This window comes from Vombatus ursinus, unplaced genomic scaffold (genome assembly GCF_900497805.2).
Source record: "Vombatus ursinus unplaced genomic scaffold, bare-nosed wombat genome assembly UNPS02014768.1, whole genome shotgun sequence".
In the NCBI taxonomy this organism is placed as follows: Eukaryota; Metazoa; Chordata; class Mammalia; order Diprotodontia; family Vombatidae; genus Vombatus; species Vombatus ursinus.
Window position 1 is genome coordinate 29,548,170 of NW_020954546.1, and position 19,207 is coordinate 29,567,376.

The 19,207-nt window shown below is 39.8% G+C and overlaps 1 protein-coding gene across 2 annotated transcripts in view; it reads right to left on the minus strand.

Annotated features, from left to right (window-relative positions):
- MYO1D (myosin ID) overlaps positions 1-19,207 on the minus strand; it is a 393,551-nt gene that overhangs the window by 232,714 nt on the left and 141,630 nt on the right. For both annotated transcript variants that reach the window (XM_027861852.1, XM_027861853.1), the window contains exons 11-14: positions 14,271-14,441; positions 7,639-7,709; positions 5,328-5,402; positions 1,187-1,319 (exon numbers count right to left, since the gene is read on the minus strand). In XM_027861852.1, coding sequence (XP_027717653.1) covers positions 1,187-1,319; positions 5,328-5,402; positions 7,639-7,709; positions 14,271-14,441 — 450 coding nt within the window. The remainder of the gene's footprint in view (positions 1-1,186; positions 1,320-5,327; positions 5,403-7,638; positions 7,710-14,270; positions 14,442-19,207) is intronic.

Sequence of the window (19,207 nt, forward strand, 5' to 3'; positions counted from 1 at the left end):
TAAAATATTAGAGCTGGAAGGGATATTTGGAGATTAGCAGGGTCCCTTATAGGTCTATGATCCAACCTCTTCAATTGAGATATGAGAAAATTAAGGTTAAGTGAATGTCCATTCAAGGTCACACTGCAAGTTAGTGGCAAAGCCAAGACAAAAGACAAACCACCTGCCTCTGAATCAGTCTTTCCCACTGACAATCGCTTATCATTTGCATGGTGTTTGTGAGCCCTTAAGAGACCCAAGTGATGCATTTAAGCCACATTTCTATTTTAACTCCAATGACAGAATGACAAACATACCACAGATTAAAACTATTAGAGGTGGAAATTGATAAATAATAATAATACTAATAGAGAAGAGACAGGAAGGAGAAGTTGGAATCACATAGGAGCACAAAACAGTTAGACAAGAATTCCAGAAATGCTTGACAGTTTATCAAAGTAGTCAGCAACAATAGTTAGAGCAAAGGCCTGATATTTCAGGACATAGAACAGAAAAAGACAATAGACCTTAGGTGATCAGTCAAGCAGGATAAACCCCGAAAAGAAACAATGGAAAGAGGAGGCATTTATCAAGACTACATCTCTATGCTGCAACAGCATAAATCAGAGCACAGCAGTTCTTCAGGAAGGATAAAAAGATTCAACCTCCTCTTGGAAACTCATACAATTTGTCTATTTCCAAAGGTAATACAATGATCCCTTACAACCATGAGCTATTTTTCATGAATATCTTTGGACCAGCATTAGGGAATGTCATTGTTAAACAGTTTAAGTGTTTCTTAGATTCAGAGCTGGAAGGCACCTGCCTCAGAGGTTTTTGTCCAATCCTCTTGTTTTACAGTTTAGGAAAATGTGGCTTAAGACGTCACAAGGGTATTAAGGATCACAGCACATACCTTAAGACTTTCTTTTTGACCACAACAGACATCAAATATCAAAGTAATGTGAAAAACCCAAACTAATTTAAGAATAGTATTCAGCCTGGGTAGTACTGTACTACAACGCCAAAAATGATAATGGTGAGAACTGTATTATTCATAACATTCAGTTTGAATCAGCGTGCTTTAATTTGAAGAGTAAAACTAAATGTCATTGCCTAAAGAAGCAAACCAGACACACATTACATGAAAGGCATGTCAAGAAGAAATCAAATATTAAAATGGAAATTTAGGTCAGAAAATAATTACCTTTGATGCCAGGTTGTCTACTAAGGCAATCATGGAATTCTTAAACAAGGTAGCAGCTGTTAAAGGTCGTTTGGTAACCTCTGTAATGCTCAATTTGCCTTCAGGCCACATGTTCTTCAGCACAGGATTTGAACTAAGAGCAGGAGGTAAAGAAATTCAAATACATCAATTTCAATGAGTTATTCCAGAAGTGATAAGCCATCCTGCTGAGCTACATCCGAGCATCTTTATATGGACTGCAGGAGGGACTCAAAAGATCCCATTTCAAAAAGATAAAGTGACAATGAATCCATAGTGACAAAAAATACGCGGTTAGGAGATACCTAATTGAAAGCATATTTTCCAAATTCTTTTGAACTTTAAACAATGTAACTATTTGAAGTAGCATTTAATCATAATATAGTAGACTACCTAAATAGTGAACATGAGTCTCATAATATAATATGAACTAGGTTTTGAAAGGTGTAACAGTAAGGATTAATCACCTATTCCCTGGCTCCCTGCCTTCTTTGTGTAAGGATGATAAAAAGGGTCTTTCTTGGGAAAGTGACTTTGGGAGTCTCCCTTGGAGAGGACGCTCTGCTGTAGGGACTTTCCCAACCGAGACCCTGATAGCTGTGATACAAGACTCCCCCAGCCAGATGTTCAGGAATTGGTGCTTCCTTGGATTGGTGATGTATGTCTTCTTCTTTATCTCTCTATCTTTCTACTAATAGTCTTTGCTTCTAAGATTGTATAATCATATGTAATCGCATTGATGTGCATGTATGTTTATGATTATTATTATTACTAAATCATTTTATAAGCTAGGAAAAGTGTGAATGTGTCGTTGTGGGTACAGATCCAAACTCATGAAACAAATTATAAGTGCTGCAGCCCGTGACATCTTACTGTTACAAAATGAAATCAATATTCATCATAATCATTAGACAAGAGATAAGCCACTGGGTAAAATGATGATTCCCAGAGCTGGGGCAGGAAAGGTGACAATAGCTGTTCTCCAAACTGGTATAATGCTAACATGGACACCAGAGGACACTATTAAATACCTACTGTGTACAATTACTTCTGTTTGGTGCTGGGGGGAATAGGAAGAAAACAAGATACAGTCCTTCTCTTCAAGGAGTTCACAGTATCATAAAATGTCTGAAAAAGCAGGTGCATACCTGAGAATCTCTTTGAAATTGCCTGATACCTATTCCTATACTTACAGGAAGTATACAATAAAAAGTTGTTTAGAGTCAATGAGAAAAACTGCTTTGGGGCACATTTTCTAGTTAAAGAAGATACTAGTTAACTCCGGTTTTTTTTTTTTTTTTAACATTCATGGTTCTCCATTCGGCCACTAAAGTGATTTTTCTACCACACAGGTCTGACCATGTCACCTACTTATTCAATAAACTCCAGGGGCTCCCAATTGTCTCTAGGAGCAAATACAAAATTGTCTGTTTGGCCTTCAAAGCCCTTCATAACCTAGCCCCTTCCTACTTTTCCAGTCTTCTTACAGTAATCCCAGTATATGCTCTTTGATCCAGTGACGCTGGCCTCCTGGCTATTCCAGGAACAATAGACTCCTCTCAACTCTGGGCATTCTCTTTGGCTGTCCTCCATGCTTGGAAACACTTTCCTCCCTCCATTCCAACTAATGACCTCCCTGGCTTCCTTTAAGTACCAGTTAAAATAGTACCTTCTGCAGGAAGTCTTCCCCATCCCTTCTGAATTCCAGAGCTTTCTCTGTTAATCATTTCCTACTTATCTTGAACGTAGCTTGTTGTATATTTGTTTGCATGTTGGGTAAGCTCTTTGAGGGCAGGGATGGTCTTTTGCCTCTTTTTGTGTCTCCAGCACTCAGCACAGTGCCTGGCACACAGTAGGTGCTTAATAAATGTTTATTGGTTGATTTGTTTTTCTTCCCATTCCACTGTGAGTATCTTTGATTTTATGTTAATCAGATTGCAATGTCCATATGGACCACTTGTGCCCAACCTGTGGTAGAGCCTCCTGAGCTCATACGGGTCTGGGCAGGCATAGTCAGACACACTGTATCTTGACTCCAATACATTGATGTCATTTTTGGTACTCTTTGAGACTGAAGGACAATAATCAAGTGATCAGATCGTGAAATAGCGTTGCCAGCAACGTTCCCCTTTTTTGTAACAGGAAATGGACATTTTCCAAGTGGGAGAAAAAAAAAAAACACAGTCTCAGCATTCATTTTAAGTACCCACGTCTCCACTTACTAGGACTGGGACCGTTGGCCTGCGTCAGTTCTTCTGATGTTATTAGGATACGCATTACGTATCACATGTATTTATATTTACAACACTTTAAATGCAGGAGACAAATAAGATATGCATATACATTATACATATTTCTTCCACCCTTCAAAAAAAAATCTGACGTGAGTACTCTCTCCACCAGTGATGAGTACAACCCTTCCATGATTTCTCATTCTGTGAAATTCTTGTCCACGTCCTGTCATAACCTGGCCCTGGGGGCAGGTGGGGATGCACAACTTGCTCGGTGTCATGTGACACGAGGTGGGTACTCAGACAGCGTGCTGGCTGCCCATCGGTTATCCCGTGCTACGGGCATGATATGGCCCCATGGAATTTTCTGGTCACAAGTCTCTGCTAACAACTTACGTGCTACTTTTGCCATGTACCTTGTTGGTACTAATCTGCCATAGCCTATTGACGCCTCCCCAACACACAGCTTTGCATGCACCTTTGGGTGAAGCACAGTTTTGATTTTTTCCAGATTGTGATGTTGCATGATCCCTGGCCTCATCACATCACCAGAAGAATAGGAATATTAAAAAAGATGGGCTTTTATTTCAGGGAGAAGTTTGAGGTCATTGAAAGTGCTTTCCAACTAGAAACCCAAATGCAATGCATTATAAATATATGCCACAATCATATGCTCTCAAATCACACTTCACCATTAATTAAATCTGTTCAATCAAGACAAGAAACGTGGTTGGAAACTACCGATGAATGCCACATAAAAAGTACTTATTCTCACATATATGTACAAAAACCACTCTCTACATGTACATACACCTGGGTCTTCTTTGTTATCATTTATTAAGCATCCACCATGTGCCAGGCACTATGTCAAGTGCTGTACAAATACTATCTCATTTGATCCTCACAACAACCCTGGGAGGTAGGTGCTATTGTTATCCCCATTTTTCAGATGAGGAAACTGAGATAAAGAAAGGTTAAGTAATTCGTCCAGAGTTGTGTAGTTAGTAAGCATCTGAGGTGGGATTTGAACTCAGATCCCTCTTTCTCCAGGACCTTACAGGAGTTCCAGTTAAGAGAGCATTTTCTTTCGGTCCACATCTGTGATTTCATTAGGAGAGAATAACTCCCAGGGAGGAAATTCCCTCCACCAATCCATATGAGCAACTCTCCTGCAACTTAAGAGTCAGAGCTTCCAGAAGCACAAACAAAATAAGTGACTTGTCCGGGGTCACATAGTCAACACAGGCCAGATTTTCCTGACTTCAAGGCCAGCTCTCTATGCACCATAACACTGTCTTCTTATAAGGTATCATAGGGAATGAAAAGCCATCATACCAAGGAAATATTCACTAGGGAACCGACCACTTCTAAAATAAAGTTCCCCCTTAAACATCCTTCCCAGCTTAACACTAGTGTCTCTCCCTAGTCATTGTGTCAATATTTTTGCCAGCTAGAAGGAGAATGATGTGATATCAAATAATGAATAGAAACTTCTTGAATAGTTGATCAGGGTGCCAAATATTTATTCAGCAACGACCTTATTCATGATCATTCTGCAAATGTTAAATGTTAAGCGAGAGATGATCACATATTGTGCCAGCACCCAATTTTGAGAGAAAAATTATAGCAAAAAAATCAACATTGATTCATTCTTTATGATTCAGTCTTCTAAAGATTACTTCAGAGTTGTAAGTAAAGCCCAATTTTGTTAAGTAAAAGATAAAACAAACTTATTTTCACAGTCTCAATGAGATCTCCCTCCCATACTATTTACTCTGAAATCATTCTCCCCAGATTAAAGTGATCTTTTCCCAGCATCGGTTATCCTCAGAGAACAATATATAACATCCTCTGTTATATATTCACAAAACATGAGTAAATGTCAACCCTACCTGTTGTACATGAGGCGTTTGAAGTCTTGAAATAAGGTGTCTTTGTTTTTGTCAATGAAACCAATGACCGAATAGCTAATGAGGAAAAGAAACCAGAGTTACTGAGCAGATCTAGCGAAGGGCCACCTTCTGGCTGTTCTACAAGTAGTCTAAGAACTCTAAGTCATCAATGCAGCTTTCATTAATTGCTTACTGACAGGCTAAAGGAATCACCAAATTCAACATTTATGACTGAACTATTTTTGTTCCTAAGGGGGAATGGAAAGGAATAAGTGTTTCAGTGCCTACTATATGCCAAGTTCTGTGCTAAAAGCTTTAGAAATATTAGAAATGATACAAATATTATATCATTTAATTTTAACCCAAAGGAGTGAGAGAAGGAGCAGAACTAATATGGTATAGGGCCCCAGAAGGGGAGGAGTTTCTTTTTATTGTTGTCAATTAAAATACAAAATTTAACATTTTATTCAAGAGAACAAAAGATAGCCTTAAGGGCACTCTTCAGATAAGATGCCTCACAAGAATATTTCAAAACCATGAAAGATTTCTGATAGATGCATCATCAGAGATAATTTCCTGATTGAACTTCAGAGTATCAGTATCAGGCAGTGTGTAAAACAAGAAGACCATGCTTGCCAACAGTACCATGAAGGATACATTGCAGAAAGTCCAAATGGACAAAGGATTCTCTATAGAAAGTTATCTCCAGATGTTCCTGTTTGGGGACGGCATTTTCCTGATAGCATCAGGCAAAAGCATGGAGGTCAAAGAGAATGATGACCAAAAATAGAAAAGACTCTGGACTGGACAAGAACATAGACATGGGGGACATTTCACACACTTGTTCTCATGAAATGGTGTTTATGGAAACCAGAATGCTGGCAGTTAAAGAGATGTCATGCTCAGATATAGAGCCAGGTAGGTTATGTGGAGAGCAAATCTGGATTCAAGAGCAAGCAAGAACATATGGATAGGAGAGGTTAAGGATGACCCTGGTGTCTCTCCCTATTTATTCATCGTGTCACCATTTTTGTCAGCCAGAAAGAGAATGAAGTGATGTTGGTGGAATTTGATGATCTGCTTTAATACTTTTTCATATCTCTTTTTTCCACAAAGAAATTGAATATGATGTAAAAAGAAAAGGGATCAATAAACATAACATTTAAAAAAATTTTTTTTAAATTAGCAAGTTAAGAACCCACCTGCAGTCTCTAGACTTTTTCCTCCCTGCCTACTCCCTAGTTCCCCATTCCATAACCAGTTACAGTCATTCCAATTGTTTGCACTATTGAACCCAGTCCTGTCTGCACATGGGTTCAAATCCTGGCTCTATCTCTTACCTATGTAACTTTGGGCAAGGGATCTGGCCTCTCTGGGACTCCCCTTCTACAGCTCTAAAACAAGGGGGTTAACCTAGATAAAGGTGTCAAACTCATGGCCACCTGCAAATAGTGGAGCCCTGAACCACATGAAGATGTAAATGGGAAATGTGAAACAAAATAAAATTTAAAATTAGTTAATTTATAGAATTATATATACATATATATACTGTATATAATCACATATATAATTAAGTAGGCTAGCAGTGTGTATATGTGTGCACATGTGTATGTTGTATATGTACACATGTTTGTATGTGTATGAGAGGAACAGTAGGGATCAGGAAAGGTCTCTTGAAACAGGTGGGATGTGAGCTGAGACTTGAAGAAATGAAGAGGAGGGGGTGATGAAGGAAAGCATTCCAGCCATGGGAATAGCCAGCAAAAAGGCAGGGGAGATAGAGTGTCATATGTGAACCAGTGTAGCATACCATGGAGTGAGTATGTGGAGGGGAGGACAGGGTAAGAGACTGGAGAGGTAGAAAGAAGGCAGGTTATGAAGAACTTGAAATGTCAAACAGAGGATTGAATATTTTATCCTGGAGGTGACAGGGGACCACCAGATTCTATTGTGTAGGCAGGGGTGATATGCTCCAACCTGCATTCTGGTAGCTGAGTGGAGGATGGGCTACAGTAGGGAGAGATTTGAGGCAGGGAGACCATCCAGCAGACCATTGCATCCATGCCTATGGCTTGATCCTCTGCGAATAACTCCCCAGATTTATATCTCCAATCTGTATCTGCCTATATAATGTTAGCAACTAATTCAGACTTGAATCAAAAAAAAATGCAATTAAATCAAAAATGCAATTAAATTTTAAAAGAATGAGGAACTATAATGAATAAGTGAATAATTTAGAACAGATTTCCTCTAGCTATATTTTCTATATCAAGTCATTAAAAAGATTGTTACAGAAATAAAATATACTCACACTACATCTCCAGCATAATGTCTAATTCGAAAATCTCGATCAAACTCTAGGGTTTTATCTGTGGCACAGAGCTAAAAGAAAAAGTTGGACATGGTTAAAAAGAATACATTTCCATTTCCCTAAAAATCCAGGCCACCCTGACATTGAAATGATAAACATTTCCTCTGTTCCCTATTTGTCTTCTTATTTTTCTGGTCCATCAGTGCCATCTTACTCATCTCTCCATGGCCACTTTAATGATGCTCTTACATGTTAGAATCCCTCACTCCTTGATCACTCCATTACCTTACCAGCCTTGCCAATAAGTCTTATTTCTATGGAATACTTATTACCCACATCTTATTACCCAGACTGCTGAATGCTGGAGATAGACATAAAACCTGCACTTGCTGGGTTCACCTAGTTGGTGCTACTGAAATAACTATATCTGGGTACTCACTGCTGTTTAATAATCATTTTACTAATTTCTTAGCAATACACACATGTATACATATATATGTGTACATATACACATATATACATAAATATATACTCACTCACTGAGAGAGCTCAGAGACTTATTTTTCAAAACCACATACCTAATATTACTATATGTGGGAGCTGAGCCCCATGTCCATCTCATAGTTTCCCACCACCTTCCTTGATGTGTGAGGGGACAGTGGGGTGTGTCAGTCTCCCCTGAAGTGTACAGGTATCTCCTACTGAAGGTGGGTAGAACAATCTTAGCATGGAACTTGGCCCAAGAGAGAATCAGCCCCTGTCAAGGTGCAGGGAGTAGCATGGAGGGAAATGGCTGTCCCTCTCTCCTTGGGGCCAAAGCCTTTTCCATTGACAGGAAGACGCTAGGAATTAGACATATCCTCCAGGTCTGGCCTGCCACCTAATCAGCAGCACTCAGAACAGTTGCCCAACTGGAATTGTGTGGCCTGAGACATGGAGTACATCTTCGGACCAACTTGTGTCCCTGGATGACCAGGACATGCTACTTTGCCTCCACTTGCAATCCTTCACTCTGGCCACATGACCAGTCAATCATTTCTTCCTGCCATAAAATTCTTTGATGGCATTTTTTAATTTTGCTCTTTAGAATTCTTTCTTGGTTATATACTGAAGCCTGTTCATACTCATCATGCACTTCTGCTATCTGTAAATGTGTTTTATGGATCATTAGAAGTCTCCAAAACTTTGGGTAATTATCCCTTATTGGATGGCTTCATTTACTTGGTCCTGGGACCAATGAGGAAGCCATGAATCAGCTCATCTAACAAGGCATAACTGCACAAAGCCATCAGAGACTTCTGTTCATACAATACCCATGTCTTCTAAAAGTCTTTTAATTAGAGGACTGAGAATTGGAAAAGACTGAGGCATCTCTCCAGATCATTTAAATCAGTCCCAACCAATCCAAAAGGACAAGGTTTTGTTGAATGGTCTGGATTTTGGTTCTTCTCATGATCTGGGACAATAAATGACAGTTAAATATTGTCAAATATTTTAAAATCCCAACCATTCATTTCATAGATTACTGGGTCGATTGTGGTCATCTCTATGACATTTCCATTGAACCAGAAACAAATATTTAGAAGACTACAGTTTTCTTAAAAAAAATTTGTCCTTGACTCTAGCTAATTAGTAACTTGAAATATGATATTACTTGGCACAAACCAAAATATCATAGAATAATTCATCAGGAAGCTTATTCAAGTATTCTTTTAGTACTAAATTATCTTTTTTGGGCCCAAATCCCAGAAAACAGCACTTTGGAAACTCCTTTCTGTCTTCTTACTTTGCTATTTACCCCAGACTTCCATGTTCAGTTGTTCCAAAAATGTTCTTTCCATCACCCTAGCCAGGGGTGGGGAACCTGCAGCCTTGAGGCCACATATGGCCCTGTAGGTCCTCAAGTGCAGGCCTTTGACTGAATCCAAACTTCACAGAACAAATCCCTTTAATAAAAAGACTCTTTTCTTTTAATCACGAAATTAACAATCATCAACAAACAGAAGTGTGTCAACATATAAAGATGAACAAGAGAGAAGTTTGTGCATGAAACCATAAACTTCTATCGTGTATGATTTGTTAAAGTAATTTAACAAGGTAGTAACAAAATTGCCATGTTTGTGCCCCAGATCTTTCAGCCTCTTGACCTAATGCCATTTCCACATGCTGATAATCACCAAACTCCACAATCTGCTTTCTCCAGTTTACTCTGTCTACAGTATGCTGGGAAAGTGAAGGATTGAGGCTTTTTTTTTCTGTTAATCATAACATTTTGTTGACTATCTAAATGCCTTTCCTCTGCTGATTATTTCTGATTTACCCTGTCTATATCTTGTTTGTACATAGTTGTTTGCATGTTGTCTCTCCCATTAGACCGAATGAGAGCAGGGATTGTTTTTTGCCTTTCTTTGTACATCCAGTGCTTAGCATAGTGCCTAGAACTTAGTAGGTGCTCAGTTGACCAACTGACTGGCCAATTGACTGGGACTTTCACTGCTGTTGGGCAATCCTTCTGTTAATTTCTTTATTCCCTATCTCATCACCCACAGTTAACTGCCTGCTCAAATTTTATGCTCAAGCCTTAAATCCTAACTCTTACTCCGAGATAATTTCAACTCCTGTTACATTTTACTAAGACTGAGATCATTTGCTCGCCACAATTCCTCTTTTGTACACCTCAAAAACGATCTATTTTCACCTATCCTCTTCTATCAATCTCAGAGAAAGAGGTGGCTCTCCTGACCCAGGGCCACCTGGACCTTCTGTCTCATCCTCTCCCATTTCTTCTGGAATCTGGCACCATCAATCAGCTTATCTTCAATCTTTCTCTATTAACTGACTACTCCTTTTTTTTCCTAAAGTTATCATAAAAAAGAAACCTCTAAAACTTCCCTCAATTTCACTGTGTCCCATCTCTTCTCTTTTTTTTTTATTGTGAGCGATAATCCAAGCTGCTTCCTCCACGGCCAGACTTCTAGACAGTTGTATTTATATCCTCGGCACTTCACACAACGCCTGTCACATAGTAAGTGTTTAATAAGTTACTTGCTGCTTGATTGCCTTAGTTTTCAATTGGTCTCCCTGCCTCAAGTTTCTCTCTATTCTAATCCATTCTCACATAGCTGCCAAAGTGATTTTCCTAAAACATAGCTCTGACCATATAATACTTTCTCTACCCTGTCCCTGTTCAGCAACTGCAATGGCTCCCAATTAACACCACCACCACCAGCTCACATTTATATAGTGCTTTATAAATGGTTTGCAAAATATTTTATAAATCTTTTTTATTTGATCACAACAACCTTGAGAGATAGTTGCTATTATTATCCTCATTTCACAGATGAGGAAAATGAGGCAGGCAGTGGTTAAGTGACTTTCCTAAGGTCATACAGCCAGTGTCTGAGATTGGATTTGAACTCAGAGTCTTTCTGATTCTTGACCCAGATCTCTATCTACCATAGTACCTACTTGTCTCCCTCTTACTTCTAGGATCAACTATGAAGTTGTCTTTTTGGCATTGAAAGTTGTTTACAAATTGGGTCCTTTCTGTCTTTTCCAGTCTTCTTACACATTATTGCTTTCTTTGCATTCTATACTGGCCTATGTCCTTCCTACATGATCTATTTTCCATCTCTATACCTTGGTACTGGCTGTCCCTCCATGCCCTCTTTATTTCTTCTTCTCAGAATCCCTGAATTCCCTCAAGATTCAGCTTAAGCATCGCTTTCTGCAGATCTTTCCCCATGTCCTTCCCTCCCTCCTCCACTGCTTTCTCCTCTAAACTCTCCCCTGTATGTAACCTATATAGCCATTTAGCTACACTTTGTTTCCCCCATTAGAATATAAACTCCTTGAGGGTAAGGACTATTTTTATTTTTCCTTTGTATCTCCAGCACTTAGCATAGTGACTAACACACAGTATGTGCTTAATAAATGCTTCTTTATTGATTGATAGAAAGGGCAATCTGTACTCCTCCCTGGCTTCTATCTCTTGCCCTTCATCTGGAACTGCTCTTGCAAAAAGTCACTAATGATCACTGATTTTCAAATCCAATTTTTCCAAGCTCTTGTCCTCCTTGACCTCTCTGTAGAATTTCCAATCCAATCCAATCCAATTCAACAAGCATTTATTAAGCATCTACTATGGGCAAATCACTTAACCTCTCAGTGCCACAGGCAGCTCTCTGAGCTGGTTGAAGAACAGCAAGCTGATGTGATTAGCAGAGAGAATTTTCTCATTCAGAGTTCCTCATACCAATGAAATCATCGACCTGAAATAACAACCCCAAAAGTTCAGGGCATTGTGCGAGGTGCTTGGCATACAAAGACACAACAAAAAACCACCATCCAATCTGCTGGGGAGTGGAGCACGACAGGTAACTATCTATACATGACACTGAGGAGGGAGAGAGCTAACTGACAACTAACAGGGTCACAGTTTGCCCTTGTGCACTGTCCTCTCCTTGCAGACATTCTCCTTTCCCTTGTCTTTCATGACATTGTCCTTTCCTGGTTATCTGGTCTCCTGACTCCCCTTATACTTCCTACCTGCTTAATACAAGCATTCCCCATGATTCTGTCTTCAGCCCCTTTCTACTCTCTCCTTTAATGTTACCCATTCCCACTACTTTAGCTATCAACTTTCTAGGGAAGATCATGAAATCTTTACCTCCTGCCCTGAACTCTTCTGAATTCTGAACTCAACATATCCAACAGGGCTAAATGTCATTTCTACCTGAATGTACTACTAACACCTCAAACTCGGTATTTCTAAAATTGATTAAAAAGAGTCTTCTTTTCCAGGAAACCTGCTTCTCTTCCTGATACCCTTTTTTTGGCTAGTGATAACAGTTAGCATTTATATAGCATGTTAAGGTTTACAAAACTCTTTGTAAATATTACATCATTTGTACCTCACAATAACACTGGGAGGTAGGTGCTATTAGCATTTTGCAGATGAGGAAACTGAGGCAAATAGAGGTTAAGTGACTTGCCCAGGGCCACAGAGCTAATGAGGCCATATTTGAACTCAGGTCTTTCTGACTCCAGGCCCAGTGCTCTACCTACTTAACCACTTAGCTAGGTGCCTCTAGCTAATGGCACCAAAATCTTTCCAGTCATCTATCTTTGTAACCCTAGTCATGTTTATCCTTACCCTCTCCCTTTCTCCTCACATTCATTTAGTTACCATATTCCATCAATTCTGTCTTCCAGATACCACTCACATCTATTCTCTCTTTGCCACTTCCACTGACATTATTCAGTCCATTAATTTCTGTCACCAGGACCACTGCTGTAGCCTCCTAACTGATTTCCTAACCTCCGGACTCTCCACCCACTTATGCATTATATATGATTATTAGATTTAGGGAGGAAGAAGAAAATTCAGATTCGGGATTTCTTTAGTGTTGGTAACTCTGAGGAAGGAAACTGCTTCTGCCAATGCAGATCTTAGAAGAGTTATCTAGGGCAGTGGTCTCAAACTCAAATAGAAATAGGGTCAATAAAGTTTATACAAGGGCACATACTGTCTTAGAGAACCACATATTAGCATTATCTATGTTGTATTGTATTTTTTATTTATTTTGTTAAATATTGCCCAATCACATTTTAATCTGGTTTAGGCAAGATGTGTCCGGGGTAAACCATTCGGTATCTGACTCTTCTTGATTCTGAGGCTGTCATTCTAGAAGAGAGACAGGGACCTCATGGGAGTGAGAAGAATCATGGATGATTCAGAGGTCATTTGCATCACAGAATGGTAGAAGCAGTAACAAAAATAAGGAAGTCAAGAAAAGGAACAGGTTTTTAGAGGAAAATGAGCCAGGAGTTCTCTCTTGCACACAGTGTGGACCCAAACAGTCTCAAACTCCGTGTTACTTATCACATACAGCCTGAGCAGAAGAGGGCTTTTCTCAAACCCTTTCCAGATTCCTCAGTGTCACATTAGAAACAATAGAATAGTGTTTGAGGTGGATTACACAATGTCACAGATTACAGAAGAGCAATCTGCCCAGTAAGAAAGTGTAAACGTGCAGAAAATGCACATAAAGGATGCTTCTCTTCTCTGCACTCAGGGAAGAAAAGGTCTTTCCCTCTTTGGAGATGATACCTCTGTTTTCAAGAAAGAAAGGATGCTTAGAGCTCTACAAGAATGAATAGCATTGAAAATCCAACACATTTTGTAGCAGTTGGGACCAAACCTCACATGCCAGTAATACATCAAGGACATATGCTATTTTCACTGTCACTGCTATGGGATGCAGGAGTAAAAAAAAAAAAAAAAAACCAACCAAAAAACCCAACAACAAAAAAAAAACCTTGTCACATGGGCAAGAAGTCAGCACCTATTGGTTATAAATTACATCATAATTTCTACAGAACCCTGTTCACATCCCCGGATCGTGTAGCACCGAGTAGGCGAGAGCTCCCTCTCCTGGATTTTCTGATTATTAATCCAGTAACAAATAAACCCAGAAAGAATTTATCTATCGGATCAAGTCAAACAGTAGATGCTTATAGACACCCTCCTCCTCCCTGCTGTAAAGTATGTTAAGCTATTTAGCGAAGTCAACAATGGAGGAAAATGTTCCAGATGAAAATAATGGAGGAAATCTCACGAAACATGTTACCTTCCGGCTGGAGAAATGGGCGTGCTTATTCAGTTTTGTGTTCAGGGCTTCCAGGAATATTTCATCGGTCACTTTGCCCACATTCACACAGGCATCATCTAGTATGGCAATGATGCCTTTGTGCTGTTGTTCCACCAGGTCGACAATGATTTGATTGTTAAAATAATCAATCTGTAGAATACAACAGAGTAGAGATTTATGGGTCTTCCCTGGCTTGGAAGAATAAGAGAGGAGGAGAAAAGAGGAAACTGATGAGCCAATAAAGCATAAGCACAGACAAGCAAAGAAATGGTGAAACAAAAGAAAAACTGATCAGAGCGCTGGTCAAGGCACCTGGGAATTAAGCACTTATGTTTACCTGAACACAACAACAACAACAAAATCATCACTTCATTACCAAAGTCTGGCGCCCAAATGAACAGACTAAAAAATATACTGTTAAAAAAAACATGGAGGTGTTATGGAACAGTAAACATAAGAGGGAAGGGCAAAGGGAAAAAGGATTTATTACATACCTACTATGTGCCAGACACTGCATTAAGTGCTTTATAAATAGTATCATTTGATCCTCACAACAACCCTGGGAGGGAGAGGTGCTATTATTTTCCCCATTTTACAGTTGAGGACACTGAGACAGACTGAGGTTAAGTGACTGGCTTTGGGTCACACAGCTAATGGGGTGTCCAAGGCTGAATTTGAACTCAAGTTTTCCTGACTCCACCTCTAGCTGTCTATTCACTATACCACCTAGTACTGGATTTGGAGTCAGAGGTCCTGGGTTTGAATCCTGATGACCCGAGTGACCCTGGACAGGTCCTTTAATTTCCCCAGAACTAAGGTCTTCATGAGTACAATGAGATGTTCACAAAGATTCCTCCTCATTCTAAATCTATGATCTCATGATGTGTGTGTGTGTGTGTGTGTGTGAATAAATGTTGAACTGGACTTCTCTATGTTCAGTAGACACAGGACCCAGGCCACAAAGATGGATCCAGGTGGTGACCTCCTCTGAAACCATGACTTGTTTCTTGCCTGTTCAGAGTGGACTCATTGAGACTGTCTGAAGAGACAGAACTTTTAAAAGTGTTATTTTACTTTTTAAAAAACGTTGTTAGATCCATAACTCTGACTTTGACATATCTAGAAGGTGTTGTACAGTGAAAAAAGCACTGGGCTAGATGTCACAAGACTTGGGCTCTTGTCCAGTGTCCCTGAATAGCTCACTTAGCCCCTCTTTTCAGTTAGGCCTCAAGGGGGCACCATAGGGCACCCAGTGCTAGACCTGGAGTCAGGAAGACCTGACCTCAGGCCACCGCCTAGGCGTATGACCCTGGGCAAATCACTTAACTGCTATCTGCCTCAATTTCCTCAACTGTAAAATGGTAGTAGTATCTTCCTAAATATAGTAAATATAGTATAAATAAATATAGATGCTAAAAGTAGTAGCATCTACATTGTTGTGAAAGTTGCCCATGGTTATAAAATAATAATAATGACAGCTAACACTTATACAGTGCATATGCCAGGCACTGTTTTAAAAATATTATCCTTTGATCTTCTTAACAACTTTGGGAGGTAGGTACTATTCTTTCCCCCATTTTAACCAATGAGGAAACTGAGGCAAACAGGGTAAAGTAACTTGTCCAGGGTCACACAGGTAGTACAATCTGAGGCCAGATTTGAACTCAGGTCTTCCTGACTCCAGGCCAGGCTCTCTATCCATTGCACATAGTTGCCCCTAGAGACATGATAAAATATTTGTAAAGTGTTCTGTAATAGTAACAACAACAATAATAATAGTAATAATAATAGCTAGCATTTATATAGCCCTTCTTATCATCATTATCATTATCAGCAGCAGCTGATAAAGGGCTATAGAAATCATTTAAAGTGCTATATAAATGCCAGCTATTCTTCTTCCTCTTCCTCTTCTTCTTTGTAGTAGTAGTAGTAGTAGTAGTAGTAGTAGTAGTAGTAGTAGTAGTAGCAGTAGTAGTAGTAGCAGTGGTAGTAGTAGTAGTAGTAGTAGTAGCAGTAGTAGTAGTAGTAGTAGCAGTGGTAGTGGTAGTGGTCGAAGTAGCAGTAGTAGCAATAGTGGTAGTGGTAGTAGCAATAGTAGCAGTAGTAGGAGCACTTAGCACTTGTTCTCTGTCATGAGACTTTTGTGAATCCAATGAAATAATGGTTATAATGGAATTTTTAAAAAACTATAAAGCACTACACAAATATCAGATTTCTATTATTATTATTTTCTTTACAAAGTACCTAAATTGAAATTTGTTGCCTCCACCTTAGAAAAGGGCTGGGTACTCACTACAGGCAATGCTATAAGGGTTCGTGCTTTGGGTTTTATAAATTGAATATGGAGTCTAAAACCAAAAATGGATTTCAGCTTAAAAAAGAAAGTTCTATCCATCCCACCTAAACTAACAATGGATCATTTTCAAGGGTAGATTTACAATTAGGCAAAATTCCAATCAAGTGCCCCATAAATTATGTCTCCTGAAAAAATTTGCACCTTAAAATTTTCTTTTCACTAACTAGAAAGCAACTCCAATGAGTCAGAGACTAGATTATGCAGGAAAGCCCATAGAGTGAAGTAAAAAAGGAGACTTATTTAAATAGCGACAGTGGCGTGGGTAACAAAGAGCTAGGAAAGAAAGAGTGGGGCAGGAAAGGGAAGCAGCCTGGGATTCCAATCCCAGCCCCTCTCTTCTAGCCACTGGCCATGAAACCTGGGGCAGCTCATTTCACCTCTCCCAGGGCCTTGGTTTTTTCATCTGTAAAATCAGGAAGTCGGACGAGATGACCTCTAAGGTCCCTTCCAACTACAAATCTATGATGATCAAGTACTTTGTAGTAGCACTTTACATATGCAGCAGGGCAGGGGGAAGCTGACCTCCTGATCAGCTGAGCCCTCTCTAACATACTTGAGAAATCACAGGATGAAAGAGGAAACAACAGAGACAATAAGGTGAAGGTTTATTGGTGCCATTTTGGAGTAGTTGCATTAATGGCTTGTGAGACCTCAAGTGGTGCCCACTCACCTTGAGTGGCCTATTCACACATGACAAAATGTGTTCCCCTTTCAGACTTTGATGGCCACTATAAAGAGGAGTTCTTGATGGAATTAAAGGGCCGCTAGCCATTGGCTGGCAGGAACATGGATCAGCCATGACCCTGATGGCATTGAAAAAGGAAAGACAAACTGAGAAAAGAGAGGGGAGTCAAGAGTGGGACAGCCCAGCTCTTGAGGGAAAAACAATTTGCTTTTTCCCTTGTTCTTTTTTCAGAGTGCAGTGAGGTTGAAGGGGAAGGAGTTCTCTCCCTCCTACTCTCTCCCTTCATTGGAGATGGCATCTTGTAGCAGATCAGCTGGCTCGGTAGGAGATACTCAGCAGAGAACAGGCTCAAAGCTCACTGTGTTTTAGAGAAAAGTATGACCAGCAAGCCCAATGGAGGGACCAGCAGAGATGTTGTACCTGGGTTCCCCCTATGTGAGGATGGAATACAGTGCCAGAGCTTTGGATGGCTTGGCCACACGGGTTCTTTAATGTCCTCTCTGTGAGTGCCCACTCTTTTAATGACACTGGGTATATTTTTGAGAAAATGTTTCCTGGGGTCATGGGAGGAATCTTTCATGACTATGGTTCATACTATACCATTTCAGTGAATGCCTCTGCCTTGAGTTAAATGTGTCTTGTGGCTGACTACTAAAGGTGAATGCATTAATGGGGGCTTGTGAACTATAGTTTCAGAATTGTGGACCTACAAAGTACCTTGAACCTGGGGTAAATAGCTGGTATCTGAAGGACCCAACCTGAGACTGTGATTTGTGGTGGGGGCCCCCAAAGGGGTGCTCTACCTACATGATCGCACTGGATCCTTAAAACAGTCTTCTGATGTGGATATCACACCTGTTTTCATAATTTAATGGATAAAGAAAAGGAGAAAGAAGTTATTTGACTTGCCATGGGCACACAGCTAGTAAATGTCAGAGGAGGGACTGAAATTCAAGGCTAACAGAATGCCAAGCCCAGAGTTCTTCCCACTATACCACACTGTCTTTTTGTACAATGAAAGACAAAAAACAGTACTCTGAATGGTTTGTATCAGATATAAAGTCTACCATTGACTAACATAAACATGCCAACCATATGTGGAGAACATTAGGTCATTAGTCAACAATATTTATTAAATGCTTAGCCAGGGATTTAATCTATCACTATAAAAATATCTTCAAAATTCTTCATGCCATACCATGCCAAACCAATACAAAGGGCTTTGCTTATATATTATTCTGGTAAATAAAAAAAACAAAAACAACAACTAAAGGATATATTGACAAACTGGGCCTGGGGCCGCATGCTTGCAAACCATGCTACCAGAAGACTGAGGCTGGCATGTCTCTTGAGTTCAGGAGTTCTGAGCTGTAATGAGCTGTCTGCACTATTTGGCATTGATATGGTGAGCCCCTGGGGAAGGGTTGGGGTGGAAGAATTGGTTTGCCTAAAGAAGGACTCAGGTCAGAAACAGAACAGGTCAAAATTCCTAAGACAATCACAAAGAGGTCAGGCCTAGGAATGGCCCCTGACTTGCCAATCCCGGCAAGATAAGGATACCCAGTCTTAAATATAGACAAGACTGTGAGATGGTACAGTGGATATGATGCCAGACTCAGAGTCGAGGAGATCTGAGTTCAAATGTGGCCTCAGACACTTATTAGCTGTAGGACCCTGGGCAAGTCACCTAACTGCTGTCTGCCTCGGTAAATCAGGATAAGAATAGCACCTACCTCCCCAGGTGTTGTGAAGATAAAATGAGATAAAATGTTTATAAGATACTTTACAAACTATAAAACACTATAAATAAAATCATGATAAGAAATCAATGATAAAAAAAATCATCATTATCATCATTATACCATATACAGGGTG